The sequence below is a fragment of the Ipomoea triloba genome, chromosome 9 (assembly GCF_003576645.1).
Source record: "Ipomoea triloba cultivar NCNSP0323 chromosome 9, ASM357664v1".
NCBI lineage: Eukaryota > Viridiplantae > Streptophyta > Magnoliopsida > Solanales > Convolvulaceae > Ipomoea > Ipomoea triloba.
Window position 1 is genome coordinate 18,286,308 of NC_044924.1, and position 23,194 is coordinate 18,309,501.

At 41.6% G+C, this 23,194-nt stretch overlaps 1 protein-coding gene across 1 annotated transcript in view; it reads right to left on the reverse strand.

The window, feature by feature from the left end:
• LOC116029662 overlaps window positions 1–20,831 on the reverse strand; it is a gene marked incomplete at its 3' end in the record, with an annotated part of 40,675 nt that extends 19,844 nt beyond the window's left edge. Inside the window, exons 1-5 of the mRNA XM_031271709.1 lie at window positions 20,535–20,831; window positions 19,418–19,693; window positions 18,822–19,196; window positions 18,030–18,731; window positions 17,551–17,945 (exon numbers count right to left, since the gene is read on the reverse strand). Coding sequence (XP_031127569.1) covers window positions 17,551–17,945; window positions 18,030–18,731; window positions 18,822–19,196; window positions 19,418–19,693; window positions 20,535–20,831 — 2,045 coding nt within the window. The remainder of the gene's footprint in view (window positions 1–17,550; window positions 17,946–18,029; window positions 18,732–18,821; window positions 19,197–19,417; window positions 19,694–20,534) is intronic.
• Between the last annotated feature and the right edge of the window lie 2,363 nt (window positions 20,832–23,194).

Genomic DNA, 23,194 nt, shown 5'->3' on the forward strand with positions numbered 1-23,194 from the left:
GAAGCTCTAATTACTATCTATAATCATTACAATCATCAGTAATAACCATCCTAACTTTATCACCATTTTCAACCCACGTATCAACAATTAAGGACTTAGTAATTAATGATGGATTAACAGTGGAGTTCAGGAGGTAATTAAGCTCTAATTATAGTGATTAAGGACTGATAATAGTTATTAAGGTTTAATGACTGGATGAATAGACGGAATGGTAATTAGTATATTATCAAGGTGGGACTAATTATTTGAAGGATTATCTTTGGTGATTATTGTGAGATCTTTGTTATGAGCAATACTCTCTATTTGGTGGTTATGTTGAAAGATTGGAATTACTCCTTTAGAATTTATTTGGAGAGGTTGTAATTCTCTCTTTGGTTATTATTTTAAGAACTTGGAAGTGATTCTTTTGATTTGAGGATTGTTGGTGTTTACTTGAGGATTTAAAATATCTCTTTGGTAAAGGTATTATGGTTTAAAGGAATTTTGAGTGGTGATGATATTACGATGTTTATTAAGGAAATTGTTATATGGAAATATTGAGATGAAGATTGTATATGGTGAATTTTGAGGAAATAGTTGTTGAACAACTTTGGATTATGGTTAGATAATGACTTTACCTCAAGTTACGATCTAATGGTGTTGATCATGGTGGAAGTTGTCAATGGCGATAATGACAATGACAACTATCTATTATTAGTTAATGGTGGGGACGATAGTTGAGGATGCTGGTTGTTTTAAAGTGTGAGATGGACATATGAAGTGTATCCAAAAATGTTTATGAAAACTTACGTTGAAAGACGTATGCTATTTTGGTATAAAGGTTGTCAAAACCTTATTGTTTGAGAAAATGATGTTTGAAAATCCTTCAGAGGCTAATGAAGTAGCCGATTTCAAGTATTGGACTCATTTGTGAAATATGTCCAAATGAGATGATTTGTTGTAAGAAAACTGAAGGAAGGATAACGTTTTCAAAACCGTAGTTTCTAAAGTAAGTGAGGAGGACCTTGATTGACCCACGGGTGGCTTTAAGTGCCCATGACCCAGTGGTCGGTATATTGTTAGAGCGAAGTCTATTCGCCGTTATGTCGTCATGTTGGAATAAGGAGAGGTGCCCACGGGAAGGCTTGAGTGCCACAGCCCGGGGTTGGGATAAGGGAGGAACCTACGGGAGGGCTGGAGTGCTATGGCCCGAGGTTGTAGGCCTCACTCTTACTATATGAAACTAAGGAAGTTTTAAAGACGAGAAAAGAGTTATTTTGTAACGTCTTTGAGAAAGAAATGATTTTGTCTTACGAGACGAGTGGATGTTGTTTCACTAAATGTTTTCAAACCTTTGTCTACTTTTAAGTGACAAATGGATTTCCTTACTTAGCCGTCGCGCTAACTACACTTCACTGTTTTCTTAAAGACATAATGAGCTGAATAAGATGGATGTTGGAAGAATTATTTCCATATGTATTAAGTTTGATGTTGTATTTTGAGGTTGTAAGTTTAGCCTTAACGTTTGGGTATAGGAGAGATACCTAAGCGTGGCGGTAACACCCAGTTTTCTGCTGGTTAGATGTAAGCTTCCGCGACGCATTATCAGTGATTTTGTAATACAAGTAAGAGTTGAAAATTGGGGTGTTACAACCTTAAAACCCTAGAATTCCAACAACAACATAACACATGATTTTAAGAAATCTTAATTTAAATTCATGTTCTAGGATGAAAAATAAAGCTATCTACCGAATAAAATTGGAGTTTTACCGAATAACTTGAGAGTTGTGAAGAAATTGCTAGCTATGGAGTCTTGAAGCTTGATGAAGATGATGAAAATCCCACTCTCTCTCTCTCTCTCTCTTTTTCGGCAATCACAAGGAAAAAGGGGAAAAATTTGCCTCATAAACCCACTCCACTCTTAGTTGACTAGTCTCACCCTTATGTGATAAGATCTAAAATAAAATGGAATAAAATAATCTAAAATATCTTAGCTTAGACTGATTGGGATTAAATTAGATGAATTCTCGGTAGAAACTAATTCAATTCAAATAATTCTCGAACCCAAAAATTTATTCCAGTCTAGAACTCAAAATTGGGCTAGGTTCGGTACACCGCGAAATCTCGCGATGTACGATCACAAATAAATTTTAGCTGCTATGGGCTAATCTAATTAAATAGGAAATTCAAGAATAATAGTATGATGTCCAAAAATCCATTTCCTAGGACAAACGGGTCCGAATACTAGTTCCTAAAATTTTTACGGTTCGTGACCGGGACGTACGATCGCAACTTATTACTAACTGTCCTTACTTATAATAATTCTTTTGAGGCATCGGGAGATCATCTCATGAATGTTATAGTCTAAAGAAATATTCTTCGAACCCTAATCTTACTGGAATAGGTGAGGGGTTACACTTGCATTAGAGTTCGAAGTGTGAAATCACATTTGAGGTGCATACTTATACCTTTTAGGTGCATAGATGAAGTATTAGGGTGCATGATTAAAAATACGCACTACATTAGAGTTCAAGTGTGAAATCACATTTTAGGTTCGCAGGTGTAACGCTTGAGGTGCGTACTTTGACGTTTAGGTGAGCAGATGAAGTGTTTAAGGTACGTGATTAAAAATACGCACTACATTAGAGTTCGAAGTGTGTAATCACTGTTAGAGAAGCTGTTGAAGAGATGGGGTTTGGGAGGTTTTTTGGAGTTGTAGATTAAAGTGTTCCCAACAAAATTTTCATATGCATTGCTTAATAGTTATAACCCCATGAATTCTATGTTGACACTAAAAGATAGGCTCATGGTTGATATAACTGAAAATGATGTATCAGTTGTTCTCGGCTTCCCCTGGGGAATAGTTGAGACCGAAAGGAAGAAGAAGAAGAAGGGTGTGAGTTTTCCTCTATGTTCAGAATTTAAAGAAAAATTTCAGGCAAAGGATGCAAAAAATGTCTCGTATCCTGCGTTGACCAAGGCAATGTTGGACTACGAAGATGGCGGTGACTAGTTCAAACGTTGTTCATGGTGCCGGTATTTTCAATGTTCGTAGAGAGCCCACAAAATGGATCTGTTGGGACACAAGTGCTATATTATTTAGACGATGTGTCAAAGATTCCTCGTATGAATTGGTGTTGTTTTGTTATGAACGCGTTGATGGAGACATCAACAAAGTGGTTGAAGAAGAAATCTGAATATTTTCTCGGTCCTCTATTGTTTTTGCTTGTAGTTTTTAATACATACTGAGTTTATGAAACAAGTACTAGATAAAAGTTTATGTTTCTAACACCGTTTATTTGCTTTCAGGTCTTTTACGTTGATCGTATTGTGCTATTCAAGCGTCGTGTTGCCTAGGGCGTTTCCAGCATTTATAGGTTGGACATATGACCTTTTGAAGGATCGACAGAATGAAGAGCTTGATAATGGTGGTGTAACACCCCGCATTTCCCTATTATTATTTTAAATATAAATATTTAAAATGAGGGGTTATTTTCTTATTAAGTAATTATTAAAATAATTATAAGTATAATTATCTTCCTAATGGGTTTGGAATAGTGTATTTTTGGATTACCTATTATTATGCTACTACAAAATGTTCTTAGCCCAATATACCTATAGATATATATATACATTTCATAGTATATGATTTTCATTATAGGGCTATGGACCCAATAAATGATCTCAAGCTCAATTATGATTGTATTAGAACTAGTCTTGACCCAACTAAATCTAGTCCAAATGGTGTAGCCTTTTCTATAATTGGCTTAGCCCAAAGTGGTAACTTTTGCCCTACTATATATAGAAAAAAATACGTAAATAGGAAAGAATGCCATTGTCTTCTCCTCCAAAAACGGCAGCCCTATTCTTCTTCCCCGCGTGAACATTTGGACAGAGACCAATGCTCTGGTTCCTCCCTCTCCTCCTTCTCATCGTCATTCACTCCCCTCCTTCATCCTTTGCTCCCTTTCTTCTCCATCTCGGCTACAAAAGGGTGGCTGGGCAGAGCATCCGGTCGGCAGTAGCGTGAAACAGTCATGGTGGCGGTGATGACTCCCGGTGGTGAAGGCAGCACCGTGATCAAGGACGTCCGGCAGGAACTCCTCGACTGATTCCATGCATGGTCGACGGCAACGACATAGCAGAGCATCTGATTCCCTTCCCCGTCCGGCGACGTAAGATAGAACAGAGCGGCAGATGGCGCGACTTCTACTCTTTGTCGTCGACGGCAAACTGGTGGGCAGCTTGCAACGGCATTCTCTCCGTCTCGTGATTGTTCCTCGTATCAGCAACTTCGACGGCTACGACAAAGCATGGCAAGGCAAAGCTTTCGGCGGCGGCGGCGAAAGCATCCCTTCTCCCCTGACGTCTCCGTACAGCGTGTGTCAACAACGATCCCAGCAAGCTTTGTCTCTTACCGGTGCGTAGCAGCCGCGAGACTTCTGTCATGCTCTGTTTCCGACCGAACAAGCAGATCGGCGTCGTAACTTCTCCGACGGTTTTCCTCGCTCCAACGGATGTGCGGTGGACTGTAGCAACGGCAATCCTTCCCCCGTCAGGGCGGTGATGGCTGGTTTTGTGCTGTTGATGGCGTAGCTTAGCAGCAAGAGTTGAGGCAGTGTGATGGTATGGTATTGGAGCATTGAGTTGGAAGGCATGGGTTTGAGTCATTGCTAGGATTAGCATGTTGATCTTTTAAGGTAAATCCCTCCTTTAAGCTTTAAATCATAGCCATTAGTACCTACAGTGTCTTTTAAGCTTAATATGGTTTAGGCATTAATTCTTATTATGAATAATAGTGTACTCATGACCCTTATCATGCCTAAGAAGGATCTTAGCTCAATTAGTGATTATCTATGGACTCCGGGTAAGGACTTTGACGGGTCAAATAGGGATCTTAATGCTATTATTGTAGCCATTAGTGATGGTATTAGACTTGATTATTCTCAGGTTCCCTTAGTATGGACTAGCTTATGAGATGAGCTTAGAGAAAGTGTTTGCTTGGTTTGAAGTTGTGCTTCAAGAAGTAACCATCATGTCCACTAAAACCTATTTTAAACTCTTGATCTATGTATTATACTTGGTGATTTGGAATCATGTGGAAATTTGTTGGTTTAGCCCTGTTCTTGATAATCTGTGATCTCTTTTGATGGATTATTGAACTTGTGTTCTTGATCCTTTGCATATAGATGAGTATGAACCCTTATTGTTGTGGATTCCATGTTTATTTGGCTTCTGAGATATGTATTCTGGGCAATCTGATCATGTTTTTGCATTCTGGAATGTATATTTCGTATTTTGATCTGAGTTTGTGAGCTGTGCACCGGGTTTCCTCTTGCGGAGTACCCCAGCGGTATAATGTGTCCAGCTCGAGTCTTCCGCAAGAGCGTAACGGTGAGGGGTGGCGGAGGAGGGCCATTCGCCATAGGAGTCCGCCTCCTTCTTGCGGAGGACTACGGCGGAGCTGGGGGTTCCGTCGCTGGGTTCCGCTAGTTCACTTTGGATTCTGGTTCCAGTGGCTAGTTTGTGATCTGTTGTCTTGTTGTTTCCTCTCTGATTCTAGAACTTGTGTGGATGTTTTGTTGAGTGTTTCACCTTGGTTCTGAAGTTGTTATTCATGTCTTTTAATTCATTCTCTTGTCCTATTGGTTGGTTAAATCCTTGGTTATATTCTCTAAGTATATGTTGTGTTCATAATCTGAGATGAACACTGTTGGTGGATAATTCTTGGGGTTGAGTCTGAGGTTGGATGTGGAGTTGTGAATCTTTGAGTATCTTTTGGGTTGTTGTGGGTGAACTAACTGTATGCATCATTTGCCTCTGTGGAACTAACTGTGGGCATCATTTGCCTCTGTGATTGGGCATCATTTGCCTCTGTGGAACTAACTGTGGGCATCATTTGCCTCTGTGTATTAACTTCGGTTTGGTGGTTGGTATGAGGGATAGTATTGTGGTTGGAGGGTATGGTTTGGTGCTTATCTTTGGCATGAGGTTTGTTTGGTTCTTTATGGTCCTTTGGTTGAGTTGTATCTCATTGTTATCCGTTATTCCTTGATATATGGTTATTGGTGATCTCTTTGTGAGTAATCTGTTGAGGTTATGATTCAGTTGATATTTCGTTATAGACTTGTTGTTTCATACCTCTGTTGGATATTGGAATTGTGGAAAGTGTCATTAGTTTGATAATTCATTCAGCTTGTTTTTGTTGAGTATCCGTTTTAACTAAAGAACAGTTCGTTGGTGTGTATATTCTATATGGGTGCGTAAACCTATTTACAAGCTTATTATACTATGTATGTTTCTCACGAGTGTGAGTAGTGGTTGCTTAGCAGTCTTTTTCTAATGATTTCTTACATGTTTTCCAGGTATGAAGTAAGTTTAAGCGAAAGCGCGTTAGAGCTTTATCGTTATGAGGCCTGCTTAGACTAGTTTATGTTTGTTTAGACTTGGTTTTGGGCCTGTGTGCCTGTGTTTGGATTGTGTACCTTTGACTAGATTGTTATTATGATGATTTGAGGATTTATGGTTTATTCAGTTTCAAATTTTGGATAGCCTGTGCATCTAGGCCGTGTTTTTCTTACCTAGATGTGGCATGATACCCCTTAAGTTATAAATCGCTTCCGCTATGTTGTGTTTGGTAGTTGAGATAGACAGCTTTTATGTTTAAAGTTTAGCTATCTCAGCTTGTGAAAAGTGGGGTGTCACAGGCGGTTTTTGATAGGGCCGAATTGAGGCTCGTTATGTGTCTACAGAGCCAATGATGTCCAAGGACCATATGCATCAGATCCCAAGGTTCAACCGCAATGTCTGGCATCTCTGCAGGTTGAGCCGAAGTGTCAAGCATCTTCAAAGGTCCAAACTATACCAGTTGATGAGTTGCAGGTGTGGTCTTTAGTCTTTAAGTTTTAATTTAAATAAACACATCTTACTGTGTAGAAATACGCACCTTAAGTGTTATTAACACTCACTTTATCATTTAAACCCACGCACCCTAAGTCTTTGCATTGGTAGTTGTCAACTTTACTCACCTTAAGGGTTATAACTACGCACCTTAAGGTTTCAGTAAATGCATCTCATGGTTTAAAAACAACGCACGTAATGCTTGACAGTCTTAATTGTCAAGTTAATGCACATTTAACTTTGAAACTATGCACCTTAAGCTATAAATTCAAGCACCTTAAGGCATTTTTCAACTTGCACCTGCAATGCAATTTAGTTTTATTTTAACTCACCTTAAGGTTTTAGAAAACACACATTCTTGTTTTAAAAAAAGCGTACCTAAAGCTTGACAGTCTTAATTTTCAACTTTTTCACTAAAGGTAGTTTAGATTGGTTTTAATGCACAATTATCTTTGAAAATTTGTATCCTAAGTTCTAAATTCACATATATCCGCATGCTCTGTTACCACGCACCTTAAGGTCGATTTTTACGCACCTTAAGGTTTATTAGCATGCACCTTAAGTTATATTTTCACTCACCTTAAATTTTATTAGCACTCACATTAAGTTTTCTAACATGCACCTTAAGTTTTATTATCAAGCACCTTAAGGTTTATTTGCACACACCTTAAGCTTGAAAAACACCTTCAATCAAATGTATTTTTAATTTTTTTTGGAAGTTAGGCATACATCCATGAATTTACAGAGAGTTTGCAAGCATTTGGTGCTACCATGGCAAAGATAATTGATTTAGCCCAGAAAGCACCTCCAATGATTGTAGACAATGACCATGTGAAGTCATTGTAGTCGTTGGCTCAAAAGATGCTTGGTGCTGGGAAAGTAGTGCAACCTCCTCTTTCACAATAATAGCCTAAATCAATGTGTAGCCAAGACTCGTTTTGGGGAAACACAGAGAATACAATAATAGCCTAAATCAATGTGTAGCCAAGACTCGTTTTGGGGAAACACAGAGAATCTTGCTGCCATTGACCTTCCCACACAAAGGAGGCTAGAGTATATCAAAGAGGAGTCTGACATGCCAAGTTTCAGCCTTGGTTTTACTCCCACTCCACCAAATGCTGAGAAATGTTCTTGGGCTGATGTTTCAAATATTGCTTCACATTACACACCCCATGAGGAGGATCAACAACATGCTAAACAAGGTCATTAGGAGGTTGCTGCCAATAACAACGACAAAGGGAAAGTTGTTGTAGTCGAAGTTGAAGTACCTGTTGCAGTGGAAGGGAAAACTGTTGCAGTGGATGGAGGATCAACTTCATGTTGAAATACATGCCCCAATGCAACAACAAATTTAAAGGAGCAAGGCAGCAGATGTTGAAGTACCTGCTACAGTTCAAGTTTCTTCTGAGCAGGTAGCAAAACAGCAGCCTGATGTTGAAGTACCTTTTCAAGTTCAAGTTTCTACTTAACATGTACCACAACAGCAGGCTGAAATCATCAATGTCGTACAACCAATAGCATCCCTAGTACAACAACAAATTGTGTCAAGTAAGGACACCGTTAGCATTTTCAGGCTAAGGAGAAAGGGGGTTTGGTATTTCAGTTAGGAGCTGACCAGTCGCTCTTCCTTGAGAAGTCGGTCGACAACTAGCCTATTTAGGCCTTTGAAGAAAAGGATGGTGTTGGAGTTGTTGCTAGGAGCTGACAAGTTGCCCTCCCTCAAGAACTCAGTCAACAACTGGCATTTTCAGGCTTTAAATAAAGGGTGGTGTTGTAATTGTTTTAAAAACCTTACCAGTCGCCCTTACTTGCTAAGCGGGTCAACCGTTGGCCTTTTCAGACCAAGAAGAAAGGGGTTTGGTGTTTTAGTCAAGAGCTGACCCGTCGCTCTTCCTTTAGAAGTCAGTCGACAATTGGCCTTCTTAGGCCTAAGAAGAAAAGGATGGTGTTGGAATTATTGTCAGGAGCTGACCAGTCGCCCTTCCGTAAGAAGTTGGTTAACCGTTGGGCTTTTCAGGCCAAGGAGAAAGGGGATTTTGTGTTTTAGTCAAGAGCTGATCAGTCGCCTTTCCTTGAGAAGTCATTCGTCAACTGGCCTTTTCAAGCATTAGAAGAAAAGGATGGTGTTTGGAGTTATTGTCATGAGCAGACCAGTGCCCTTCCTTGAGAAGTCGGTCAAACGCAAGCCTTTTCAAACCATAGTTAAATGGGGTTTGGCGTTTCAATCAAGAGGTAACCAATCGCCATTGCCTAAGAAGTTAGTCGACAATTCGCCTTTTCAGGCCCTAAAAGAAAATGATGGTGTTGGAGTTATTGTCAGGAGCTGACCAGTTGCCCTCCCTCGAGAAGTCGGTCAATAACTATCCTTTTCAGGCCTTAAAATAAAAGGGTGGTGTTGGAATTATTATAAAAAACTGACCAATCTCTCTTTTTTCGAAGTCGGTCAACCGCTGGCCTTTTCAGGTCAAGGAGAAAGTGGTTTGGTGTTTCAGTCAGGAGCTGACAAGTCGCCCATCTATTAGAACTCGGTAGACGATTGGCCTTCTTAGGCCTTAAAAGAAAAGGATGGTGTTGGAATTATTGTCAGGAGTTGACCAGTCGCCCTTCCGTAAGAAGTCGGTTAACCGTTGGGATTTTCAGGCCAAGGAGAAAGGAGGTTTTGTGTTTCAGTCAGGAGCTGACCAGTCGCCTTTCCTTGAGAAGTCGGTCGTCAACTGGCCCTTTCTCAAGCATCAGAAGAAAAGGATGGTGTTGGAGTTATTGTCATGAGCAGACCAGTGCCCTTCCTTGAGAAGTCAGTCAAACGCAAGCCTTTTCAAACCATAGTTAAATAGGGTTTGGCATTTCAATCAAGAGGTAACCAATCGCCCTTCATTGAAAAGCTGACCAGTCGTCCATCCTTGAGAAGTTAGTCGACAATTGTCCTTTTTAGGAGTTAGAAGAAAAGGATGGCGTTGAGTTACTGTTAGGAGCTGACCAGTCGCCCTTCCTTGAGATGTCAGTCGATCGCAAGCCCTTTAAGGCCATGGAGAAATGGAGTTTAGCGTTTCATTCAAGAGCTGACCAATCGCCCTTCCTTGAGAAGTTAGTCAACAATTGGCCTTTTTAGGAGTTAGAAGAAAAGGATTGTGTTGGAGATACTGTTAGGAGCTGACTAGTGGCCCTTCCTTGAGATGTCGGTCAATAATTGGCCTTTTCAGGCCTTAAAAGAAAAGGGTGGTTTTAGAATTATTATAAAAAACTGACCAGTCGCCCTTCCTCGCAATGTTGGTCAACCGTTGGCCTTTTTAGGTCAAGGAGAAAGTGGTTTGGTGTTTCGGTCAAGAGCTGACCAGTCGCCCATCCTTCAGAAGACGGTTGTCAACTGGCCTGTTCGAGATTTAGAAGAAAAGGATGGTGTTAGAGTTATTGTCCTGAGCCAACTAGTTTCCATCCCTCGAGAAGTCGGTCATAAACTAGCCTTTTCGGGCTTTTCCTTATGAAGTTGGTCGACCGCTAGCCTTTTCAGGCCAAGCAGAAAGGAGGTTTGTTATTTTAGTCAAGAACTGACTCGTTTCCCTTGCTTGAGAAATTGTCGACAACTAGCTTTTTCAGGCGCTAGAAGAAAAGGTTGGTGTTGGAATTATTTTCAGGAGTTTACTAGTCACCCTTCCTTAAGAAGTCGGTCGACAGTTGGCTTTTTTAGGCCAAGGAGAAAGGGGGTTTGGTGTTTCAGTCAGAAGCTGACCAGTCGCCTTTCCTTGAGAAGTCGGTCGACAACTAGCCTTTCTAGGCCTTAGAAGAAAAGGATGGTGCTGGAGTTATTGTCAGGAGTTGACCAGTGCCCTTCATTGAGAAGTCGGTCGGCCGCTAGCCTTTTCAGACCATAGTTAAATAGGATTTGGCGTTTCAATCATGAGGTGACTAATCGCTCTTCCTTGTGAAGTCGGTCGTCAACTAGCCTTTTCGAGCCTTAGAAGAAAAGGATGGTGTGTCAGTTATAAACTAGGCTTTTCAGGCCATAAAAGAAAAAGATGGTGTTGGAATTATTGTCAAAAGTTGACAAGTCGCCTTTCCTTGTGTAGCCGGTCGACCGCTAGCCTTTTTCAGGCCAAGGAGAAAGGGGGTTTGGTATATCAGTCAGTAGCTGACCAGTCGCCCTTCCTTGAGAAGTCGGTCGACATCTGGCCGTTATAAGCCTTAGAAGAAAAGGATAGTGTTGGAGTTATTGTCATGAGTAGACCATTGCCCTTCCTTGAGAAGTCAGTCAAACGCAAGCCTTTTCAGACCATAGTTAAATGGGGTTTGGCGATTCAATCAAGAGGTGACCGATCGACTTTCCTAGAGAAGTTAGTCGATAATTCCCCTTTTCAGGCCTTAAAATAAAGTGATGGTGTTGGAGTTATTGTCAGGAGTTGACTAGTTGCCCTCCCTCGAGAAGTTGGTTAGTAACTGTCATTTTCAGGCCTTAAAAGAAAAGGGTGGTGTTGGAATTATTATAAAAAACTTACTAGTCGCCCTTCCTTGCGAAACCGGTCAACCGCCAGCCTTCTTAGGTTGACCAGTCGCCCATCGTTGCGATGTCGGTCAACCGCTGGCCTTTTCAAGGCAAGGAGAAAGGGGTTTGGAATTTCAATCAGGAGCTGACCAGTCGCCTATCCTTGAGAAGTTGGTGGTCAACTAGCCTTTTCGAGCCTTAGAAGAAAAGGATGGTGTGTCGGTCATAAATTAGGCTTTTCAGGCAATAAAAGAAAAATATGGTGTTGGTGTTATTGTCATAAGCTGACCAGTCGCCTTTCCTTGTAAAGCCGGTCGACCGCTAGCCTTTTCAGGCCAAGTAGAAAGGAGGTTTGTTATTTCATTCAAGAACTGACCAGTTTCCCTTGCTTGAGAAGTTGGTCGACAACTAGCTTTTTCAGGCGCTAGAAGAAAAGGATGGTGTTGGAATTATTGTCACGAGCTGACCAGTGCCCTTCCTTGAGAAGTCAGTCGGCCTCTAGCCTTTTCAGACCATAGTTAAATGGGATTTGGCGTTTCAATCACGAGGTGACCAATCGCCCTTCCTTGTGAAGTCGGTCGTTAACTAGGCTTTTCGAGCCTTAGAAGAAAAGGATGGTGTGTCGGTTATAAACTAAGTTTTTCAGGCCATAAAAGAAAAAGATAGTGTTGGAATTATTGTCAAAAGCTGACAAGTCGCCTTTCCTTGTGAAACCGGTCGACCGCTAGCCTTTTTAGGCCAAGGAGAAAGGGGTTTGGTGTTTCAGTGAAGAACTAACCAGTTGCCCTTTCTTGAGAAGTTGGTCGACAACTGGCTTTGTTAGGCGCTAGAAGAAAACGATGGCGTTGGAATTATTGTAAGGAGCTGACCAGTCGCCCTTCATTAAGAAGTCGGTCGACCGTTGGCTTTTTTAGGCCAAGCAGAAAGGGGGTTTGGTGTTTCAGTCAGAAGCAGACCAGTCGCCCTTCCTTGAGAAGTCGGTCGACAACTAGCCTTTTTTGGCCTTACATGAAAAGGATGGTGTTGGAGTTATTTTCAGGAGCTTACTAGTTCCCTTCCTTGAGTAATCGGCCGATCGCTAGCCTTTTCAGACCATAGTTAAATGGGGTTTAGCGTTTCAATCAAGAGCTGACTAATCGCCATTCTTTCAGAAGTTAGTCGACAATTCGCCTTTTCAGGCTTTAAAAGAAAATGATGGTGTTGGAGTTATTGTCAGGAGCTAACCAATTGCCCTCCCTTGAGAAGTCGGTCGACTACTAGCCTTTTTAGGCCTTTGAAGAAAATGATGGTGTTGGAGTTATTGTCAGGAGATGGCCAGTGCCTTTCTTTGATAAGTTGGTCGATAATTGGCCGTTTTAGGCCTTTAAAGAAAATGATGGTATTGGAGTTGTTGTCAGGAGCTGAGCAGTTGCCCTCCCTCAAGAAATCCATCAACAACTGACGTTTTCAGTACTTTAAAAAAGGGGTGGTGTTGAAATTATTATAAAAAGCCGACCAGTCGCCCTTCCTTGCGAAGCCGGTCAACCGTTGGCCTTTTCAGACCAAGGAGAAAGGGGTTTGGTGTTTTAGTCAAGTGCTGACCCGTCGCCCGTCCTTTTGAAGTCGGTCGACAATTGGCCTTCTAAGGCCTTAGAAGAAAAGGATTGTGTTGGAATTATTGTCAAAAGCTGATCAGTTGCCCTTCATTAAGAAGTTGGTTGACCGTTGGCCTTTTCAGGACAAGGAGAAAGGGGGTTTAGTGTTTCAATTAGGAGTTGACCAGTCGCATTTCCTTGAGAAGTCGGTCGTCAACTGGCCTTTTCAAGCCTTAGAAGAAAAGAATGGTGTTAGAGTTATTGTTTTGAGTGGACCAATGCCCTTCCTTGAGAAGTCGGTTGAACGCAAGCCTTTTCAGACCATAGTTAAATGGGGTTTGGCGTTTCATTCAAAAGGTGACCAATCGCCCTTCCTTGAGAAGTTAGTCGACAATTCGCCTTTTTAGGCTTTAAAAGAAAATGATGGTGTTGGAGTTATTGTTAGGAGCTGACCAATTTCCCTCCCTCGAGAAGTCGGTCAATAACTGGCATTTTCTGGCCTTAAAAGAAAAAGGTGGTGTTGGAATTATTATAAAAAACAGACCAGTCGCCCTTCCTTGCGAAACAGGTCAACCGTTGGCCTTTTAAGACCAAGGAGAAAATGGGTTGGTGTTTTAGTCAAGAGCTGACCAGTCGCCGTTGCTTTAGAAGTCAGTCGACAAGTGGCCTTCTTAGGCTATAGAAGAAAATGATGGTATTGGAATTATTGTCAAAAGCTGACCAGTCGCACTTCCTTGTGAAGCTGGTCGACCGCTTGCCTTTACAGGCCAAGGTGAAAGGAGGTTTGTTATTTCTGTCAAGAACTTACTAGATACCCTTCGTTTAGAAGTCGGTCGACAATTGGCTTTTTCAGGCCCTAGAAGAAAAGAATGGTGTTGGAATTATTGTCAGGAGGTGACTAGTCGCCCTTCCTTAAGAAGTTGGTCGACCGTTGGCTTTTTCAGGCCACGGAAAATGGGGTTTTGGTATTTAAGTCAGGAGCTTACCAGTCGCCTTTCCTTGAGACGCCGGTCGTCAACTAGCGTTTTTAGGCCTTATAAGAAAATGATGGTGTTGGAGTTATGAAAGCCAAAAACTCTACGTATATCCTCATGGGTTACAGTCACTGTGGTTCCATGAACCACTGCCCGTATTTCATCAACTCCATTAATAGAATGAAGTTCAGCGTTTATGTAGAATTGAGTTACGTCCAGAGGATACCAGATTTTGTGTGCGAGGGTTGCAAAGTTTAAGAGATGACCATCCTTGAAACATTGGACCACGTGCTTTCCAAACTCCTTGTCAATAACTTTGTCAAGAATTCCATCAACATCAAGGATTGATCCCGCCTTGACCATATTGTTTTTGGACTTTTGACCTAGAAGGTGATTGAGAAAGAAATTGAAGATATCACCGTTCTCACATGGTCGAGAAATGATCCGTGGTGGTATGAAGGGTTTTTCCGGGGATGACTTAGACTTTGCCGGTGAGGTTGACGGTTTAGGAGCAGGTTGGTGGGTATTAGGGGCATCATCAGATGATGAACTTGAACTCCCAGAAGTTGAACTGGAGCTTGACGACATTGTTGAGTATGTATGAGTTTTTGAAGATAATTTAGGGTTTTGAAGGGATGATATGGTTTTGTGAGGGTAAAAAGTGGAGTATGGAAGATGGGAGGGGTTTATATATGATGGTGAATAGCTGGTCGGGTTATCCAGAGAAAAGTGGTGCCAAAGTTATGTATAAGAGACAAAACTCCTTAAATGCCCTTTAAGAAGGGGGTAAAAATGGCAAAAGATCGTGGTCACGACTTGTGCTAAAAAAGGCCATTTACCCACAATGTGATGCAATTAATGAGGAGAGAGAAAAGTACTCATTATACCATCTTGTCATTTATAGCCCGTCCTTTCACGTCTGACGGTTCGGTAGTTCAAGGTAGAAGGAGCGCATGCTCAAATGCTATTAACAAATCGTGTGATGACACGTGTTCCCCCACGATCCCACGTTCATAAAAATAAACGTTCAAAAGTAATCCATTGAGATAGTTCCGATCAATGTCTTGTTCACCAAGTTTGGATGCTAATTCTTCTGTTGTCTTGATTTGGTAAGACTTCGGTTCATAAGGACTCGGTGGATAATGATTCGGTATACTGAGATCCCTTCATGTATTCAGTTTCTTACCATTCGGTTGATAAGTATTCGATTGATGGTACTGAATTTTTCTTGAGACAAGATATTAGTCTTCGGTTTTAGTGACGGATACCTCTTAGCCTTCGGTGACTTTCATGCAATAAAAGTTATCAATATCCGTTGTATGATTCGGATTATAATAAAAGTAAAACCTACAACCAGAGAACTGTTCATTTCATTTATGATTCCAGAGGTAACAACCAGAATAACATAAGATAACAACCATCCAGACCCCGTTTTCACCTCGAGGAGTTAGACCTACTTCCTCGCTTTGCCCTTTCCCTTTGCCTTTGCATGCCTACTATTGGCAGTAGACAGAAGGCTTTGACCTTGGCTGCTCTCCGGGGTAGGAGGGGTTTGAACTGGTCGAGCGCTTAGGGCAATGTCTTCGTGAAAACGTCTCCACTCCCGCATGTCATGATCCTAGGATGGAGGCATGGGTCCATATCCTGGCTGATTCTCATGGACCGAGGACTGATCTGGAACCTCATCGAGTTCAAGCATCTCCTCAAGGTAACGAAGGTAGTCTTCGTCGAAATCCTCTTGGACTGGTTGATTCTGGCCTTGTGGAGGAGGTTGATTCTGTTGGTACCAGCGTTGGACGCCGTTCCACCCTTCATCTCCAGTAGAGTTAATAGAGGGAGGAGGAGTACACCTTGATACAATGTCTTGGTCAGGCCAATAAGGCTCTTCAGATGGTGGAGCCAACCAAGCAGAGTGGAAACCCGGGACAGACATGATTGGAGGTGCAGGTACATAGTCTTCCGATTCGGAGTCTAAAAGCTCGAGTAGAAGGTTGGATGTATCACCCTCAAGAGGTTGTCCCTTCTCTTCTCGCAACTTGTTCAGTTTGTTATTTCCCTCCTTTAGCAGTAATCGGAAGGAGAATCTCTTCTTGGCTGGTTTATCCTCAGAGCTTGCTTTCTTTCCTTTACCTTTGTCCATACCTACAGAATAGAAAACAACACTAGGAAGAGAAGATAGAGATGCTTCTCCCTTCCTTAGTTGTGGTCTATTTATAGTAAGGGTAGGACTCTTCTGATTGGCTGATATACATCTGAAAAGACCATTCAAGTTGCAACTGTAACACCCTGGCCCAGCTACACCGTACATCCGGAGTAGTTAACGCCTCATCTAGACTGAACCCTGTCCGACCTCGGTAGAGTCCACTCTAGATGCACATGCTAAAGAAGAAAACTACTTCACACACACACTTTCTACTTGACATAACCATATAATCACTTCAGCAGAAAGGAAAAAAAGTAGCTAGATCAGCTACGAATATATATATATATATACACCAGAGTTGACTACTAGGGCCCCAAAACACCAAGATTGAAGTTACTTACAAACATACTAGCCAACTAAGTTACTATGGCTACAAAAATATTTACACAAAACAATTCTTTCCAAAACTTCCCAACCAACCATCTACTCCAAGCGGCGGTACACCGGTCCGGAGTACGTTCCCCATACTAGATGCCACTCACCCGCAAACCAGGTGAGATGATCCAAAAAGTAGCAAGAGTGATCACCATAGACCACTCATCCCAATACTCCGAAGGACTGGGGTCCCACGGATAGGGATAGAAGACAACGAACTCTAGGGGATCACTCCCCTCTAACACCTTTATGGGATAAAACCCGTGCGTAGCTTGGGCACGATCCAGAAAAGTCGGCTGCCAGTTGCGAACCGGAATGCGAGAGGGTGCAAATGGATAAGCTGGGGGAGGGCTATACTGCGGAGAAGGAGGAGCAGGAGGATCAGGAGCGTAGCCAGGAACGTAGGGGTCCTCACGTATCAAGAACTGTGTGTAGTCATCATAGTCCATGGTCGGGAATGTAAAGTCATATGAGCTCCCTGAGCTCATCGGGCTCCAGGAGCCCACACTAGATGACATCTGTTAAATAAAAACACATTGAAGTGTAGTTAGCGCGACGGCTAAGTAAGGGATCCATGGGTCACCCAAAATCAAATAAAGGTTTGCAAAACAGGTATATTCAAACAAAACCTTTATTACCATTCTCCTCATTGACACTTTACCTGCAAATAGGTTATCAAGTATAGCTCGCACAAGTAATAATTAAGAATAGAACAACAATAGAATTTCTTTAGATAAGGGATTGTTTAACAAGAAATGCATTACTCAACGCATCACTAATCATTTACGCATATAAACAAGTAGTGGAAAAATTTCATGGACTTCGCATTTAATCACCACCCTATACTTGAAAATCTTCCTCATAGGGAAATTCCACTAATTTTTTCTCAAAGAGGATTCATCAACACCCTCTCTTGCTAAAACAATCGTCACATCTCTCTTTAGCGTAGTTACAGAGTAACTACATTTTCATACGAAATTCTCCACCAGGAACCGTAAATCAATCTTTGAAAATACTCCAGCTCCCTTCAATTGATCGAACAGATCGTCGATCCTGGGCAATGGGTACCTGTTCTTCACTGTGACCCGATTGAGTTCTCTATAATCGATACACAGTCTAAGGCTCCCATCCTTCTTCTTTACAAACAGTACCGGTGCGACCCAAGGTGACACACTTGGTCTGATGAATCCCTTTTCCAATAACTCTGCCAATTGAGCCTTCAATTCTTCCATCTCTTTCGGTGCCATTCGATAAGGCGCTTTTGAGATTGGCGCGGTTCCTGGTGCGAGATCAATAGTGAATTCCACTTCCCTTTCCGGCGGCATTTCCGTGAGATCCTCTAGAAACACGTCGGGAAATTCACGCACTACTGGGATTTGATTGATCTCAGGTTCTTCTATCTCAGCGTCTTGCACCAAGCAGAGGTACACTTCACACCCCTGGTGAGCGTACTTCCTCAACTTCTGCATTGTCATCAACTTGGGCTCGGGTTGCTTCTCAATCCCTCGGTAGGATATTCTCTTCTCATTCGGTCCTCGCAGGACAACCTTTCGCTCATTACAAACAATTTGAGCCTTATACATATCCAACCAGTCCATCCCGAGTACCACATCGATGCCCTCCATATCCAACCAGTCCATCCCGAGTACCACATCGATGCCCTCTATATCCAACCAGTCCATCCCGAGTACCACATCGATGCCCTCTAACTCAAAACGAATAAGATTTCGTACCACATCGATGCCCTCTAACTCAAAACGAATAAGATTTCCTACCACATCGATGCCCTCTAACTCAAAACGAATAAGATTTCCAGGACAATTGAATCCCGCAATTTCTATCGAAATGTTGTCATATCCATCCTTACAGGCTACCACCATCCCCGAGGCAGTTCTCACATTTAAGTCTAACTTACTAGTAGGCCATAACTTCAATCTATCCGCAAACATAGATGATATAAAGGAATTGGTAGCTCCCGTATCAAATAATACTGAACCAAGCACTGAGTTTATAAGAAATGTACCGGTTACGACGTCGCCAGCCTGAGCCTGAGTGCTATTGACGACGTAGATTCGGCCTTGGTTCCCTGTGCTGCTTTCTCCCATTGGTGACTTCCCTTTGTTGCTCGAACCTGTAGCAGCGTTCGTTGGCCTTCCCCGGTTCACCTGTGGAGAATTAACTCCCCTGTTTCCTGATTCCGTAGGTTTCCGGCCGTTGTTCCCATTGAATCCTCCTCCTTGCCTGATATTCTACGAGGAGTTCCGGAGGTTTTCTACCCTGGTTTGGCACTCATAGAATTTGTGTCCTAAGAGGCCACACTTGTAGCACCTTATTCTCACCCCTTGGCAATTTTCTCCAGGATGGCTCTTTCCACATCTGCTGCAAGCAGATTGTATCCCTTGGTCTGTTCCTCCCCTCTTCTGCTTTGGTTGAAATTTCCCTTGGTTAGACTTCCGATCATTCACCTTGAATCTCTTCTGTCTATCATCAGCTTTTCTCTTGTTCCTGCCGTAAACTTCCTGTTGATCCAGGTACACTTGGTACTGATCCGATGCCCGATTGTATGCCTCCTTGAGAGTGGAGCACATGAATGGTGTGATTTCCCTTTTCACGTCCCAATCCAGTCCTTGCACAAATCTTCTTGCCTTGCTTGCCTCGTCCGGCACAATATCTTGAGCAAACCTCATCAGCTCCACATACTGGTCATAGTAGACCTGAACAGTTTATCATTTCTGCTTCAGTCGCAAGAATTCTTCGCACTTGATTCCCTTGATTCGTTCCGTGTAAAATTGTCCCCTCAATTCCTCCTTGAATTCCTCCCAGCCAAAGTCTGGGTTTTTAGGAGTTCGGGTCCAGCCGTTGCCCACCAGTTATCTGCGGCCTTCGTCAAGTAATAAATCGCAGAAGAGACTCGTTGATTCGCTGGGCAATTTACTGCGTCTAGCAGTTTATCAAATGTCCTTATCCATTCTTCCAAAACCACTAGGTCATCTTCCCCCGCATAATTCGGTGGGTGTCTACTTGCTATCGCTTTAGCAAAGTCGACCCGAGGGTGTCCCTGATTTTGATTCTGGGCCTGCTGAGCCATCATAAACTCAGCCATCTGTTCCATTGCCAATGCCATACGATCCATGGCCGTGGTGGCGTCGTCACGTCCCGCAGGTACATTTCGTCTTGGCGACATTTTCACTAAACGATCGTTTCGAGTTAGCTTCCGAAGTATAAAAGTTACTAAGAAGTTAGTTAACTAAACAGTTAGTATAATAGCTTCTCAAGTTCACTCACAGCGATCATACGAAATGATTAACACATATAAGAATGCACAAATAGCAGTCAGAGTATTTAGCAACCAGAATCAAGAGATTCTGTAAAGTAGAAGTGGAATACCCCCTTTTTACGTTGCCTGGTCTCCGTTCCAGCTCTGCTCCGAAACTTATACTCATTAGGCTGGAATAACGACTTAGGTTGGTCTTTATGAACCTAAGCTGACTCGAAACTTAATTAACTTGAAACTGACTGACTTGAAACTAGGGTTCAAGGGTTTCACAGCTTAGACTCCAATATAACCTCCAAAGATTCAACCGCTCTAATACCAACTTGTAACACCCCGGCCCGGCTACACCGTACATCCGGAGTAGTTACCGCCACATCTAGACTGAACCCTGTCCGACCTCGGTAGAATCCACTCTAGATGCACATGCTAAAGAAGAAAACTGCTTCACACACACACTTTCTACTTGACATCACCATATAATCACTTCAGTAGAAAGGAACAAAAGTAGCTAGATCAGCTACGAATATATATATATATATACACCAGAGTTGACTACTAGGGCCCCAAAACACCAAAATTGAAGTTACGTACAAACATACTAGCCAACTAAGTTACTATGGCTACAAAAATATTTACACAAAACAATTCCTTCCAAAACTTCCCAACCAACCATCTACTCCAAGCGGCGGTACACCGGTCCGGAGTACGTTCCCCATACTAGATGCCACTCACCCGCAAACCAGGTGAGATGATCCAAAAAGTAGCAAGGAGTGATCACCATAGACCACTCATCCCAATACTCCGAAAGACTGGGGTCCCACGGATAGGGATAGAAGACAACGAACTCTAGGGGATCACTCCCCTCTAACACCTTTATGGGATAAAACCCGTGCCTAGCTTGGGCACGATCCAGAAAAGTCGGCTGCCAGTTGCGAACTGGAATGCGAGAGGGTGTAGATGGATAAGCTGGGGGAGGGCTATACTGCGGAGAAGGAGGAGCAGGAGGATCAGGAGCGTAGCCAGGAACGTAGGGGTCCTCGCCTATCAAGAACTGTGTGTAGTCATCATAGTCCATGGTCGGGAATGTAAACTCAGATGAGCTCCCTGAGCTCATCGGGCTCCAGAAGCCCACACTAGATGACATTTGTTAAATAAAAACACATTGAAGTGTAGTTAGCGCGACGGCTAAGTAAGGGATCCATGGTCACCCAAAATCAAATAAAGGTTTGCAAAATAGGTATATTCAAACAAAACCTTTATTTTCATTCTCCTCATTGACACTTTACCTGCAAATAGGTTATCAAGTATAGCTCGCACAAGTAATAATTAAGAATAGAACAAAAATAGAATTTCTTTAGATAAGGGATTGTTTAACAAGAAATGCATTACTCAACGCATCACTAATCATTTACGCATATAAACAAGTAGTGGAAAAATTTCATGGACTTCGCATTTAATCACCACCCTGTACTTGAAAATCTTCCTCATAGGGAAATTCCACTAACTTTTTCTCAAAGAGGATTCATCAACACCCTTTCTTGCTAAAACAATCGTCACATCTCTCTTTAGCGTAGTTACAGAGTAACTACATTTTCATACGAAATTCTCCACTTAGTTTCTTTGTAGAAAGCGTGAGGCCTTTGGAGTATTCTCTTGACTCCCTCTCTTGACCACTTGGATCATCGAACTCGGGTTCAGTGGTCATCACCCGGTCTAACACTGATCCTCTGGACGTAAGGTTCGTTAAAATGATCCCTAGCTGGCCCTACTAGGTCCATAGAAACGACACCTACCCGGACTTTCTAGAGTAACTATACTTTAAGTGTGCACACCCCCGCAGAAATACCTCATCCAAACGAGTTATATAGTACCGGGCGAATAGACTTCGCTCCTTCCGTATGAATGATCAAACTAAATATAACAACCTTGGGAAAGGGCACTTTAAGCCACCCGAAGGCTAATCAAGGTCCTCCTCAACTTTACTAGAAAGTAAGGGTTTGAAAACATTTTCCCTTCCTTCTCATCTTCCTTGAGTCAAAAATTACTTTTTGGACATATTCCACAAAACCAAATTTCAATTTGAAATCATTCAACACTCTTAACTTTGTCCAAAAGTTTTATTTCTCAAAACATTTTGATAATACACTAATTACCATACACCGGGGTAATAAAGTGTAACTATCCCACATTGTTCCATTATCACATCACATATGCACATAATACTTCATATATGTATATAGGCAATCAACATAACGCCTCACACAATTTCGGCATACTCACATAAAAGTGCACATATTACCCATATACATAGTATAATTTCCACAATACTCATACGTATAGGTATACAAGGTTAACATATATATCACATATATGTATATATACATAATACAACATTTTATTTTAATTATACATACATACCCATATTTATACACATATATGCACATATATACAGTTTTACATATATGCATACATCACACGTATATATATATATATATATATATATGAATATATATACTACACTTATACGTACATACATATATTATATAATACACCTAACATCTCTAATTTAGATATTTAGGCATATTAACTACCACATCTCATCAACACAACAATTTATACCTATCTATTATGAAAAATACAATTTCATATATATTATGCATACAATCATGTACACAATATTTCCACCTAGATCTCATCATATTTCAACCAAACATCAATTATCCAATTTCAAGTGACCTTAACCTACTTAAGGGATTCCTTACCTCGAGAAAGTTTACTAACACCGTAGAAGCAAATCTTGGACTTTTTCCCAATTTTCACTCAAAACCCTAGGAGAAAAATTAACATCATAACAACAAATATTAAGAAACTAAGCTTAGATTCAAGGTCTAGGAAGGAAAATAAAGCTTTCTACCGAATAAAATTAAAGTTTTACCGAAAAGCTTGAGACTTGTGAAGAAATTTTTGGCTATGGAAGGTGAAGCTTTAATGGAGGAAAAAGATGATCTCCCTCTCTCTTCTCCTTGTGTTTTTTCGTCCAAATGAAGGGGAAAGGGGAAAAAAATGGCTTTATATTTGGATCTCACTTGGTTGACTAGTCCACACCAACATGTGGTAAATAATTGTGACAAGTGTCACTTTCCTATGGTTTGATCTTGAAAAAATATCTTAGCTAGACTGATCGGGATTAAAACAGATGAATTCTCGGTAGAAACTAATTTAAATCAAGTAATTTTCGAAACCAAAAATTTATCCCAGACTGAAACTTAAACTTGGGCTAGGTTCGGTACACCGCGAAATTTAGCGATGTACGATCAAAATAAATTTTCGCTGCTAGGGGCTGATTTAATTAAATTGGAAATTCAAGGATAATAGTATGGTGTCTAATAATCCATTTCCTAGGACTATCGGGTCCGAACACCAGCTCCTAAAATTCTT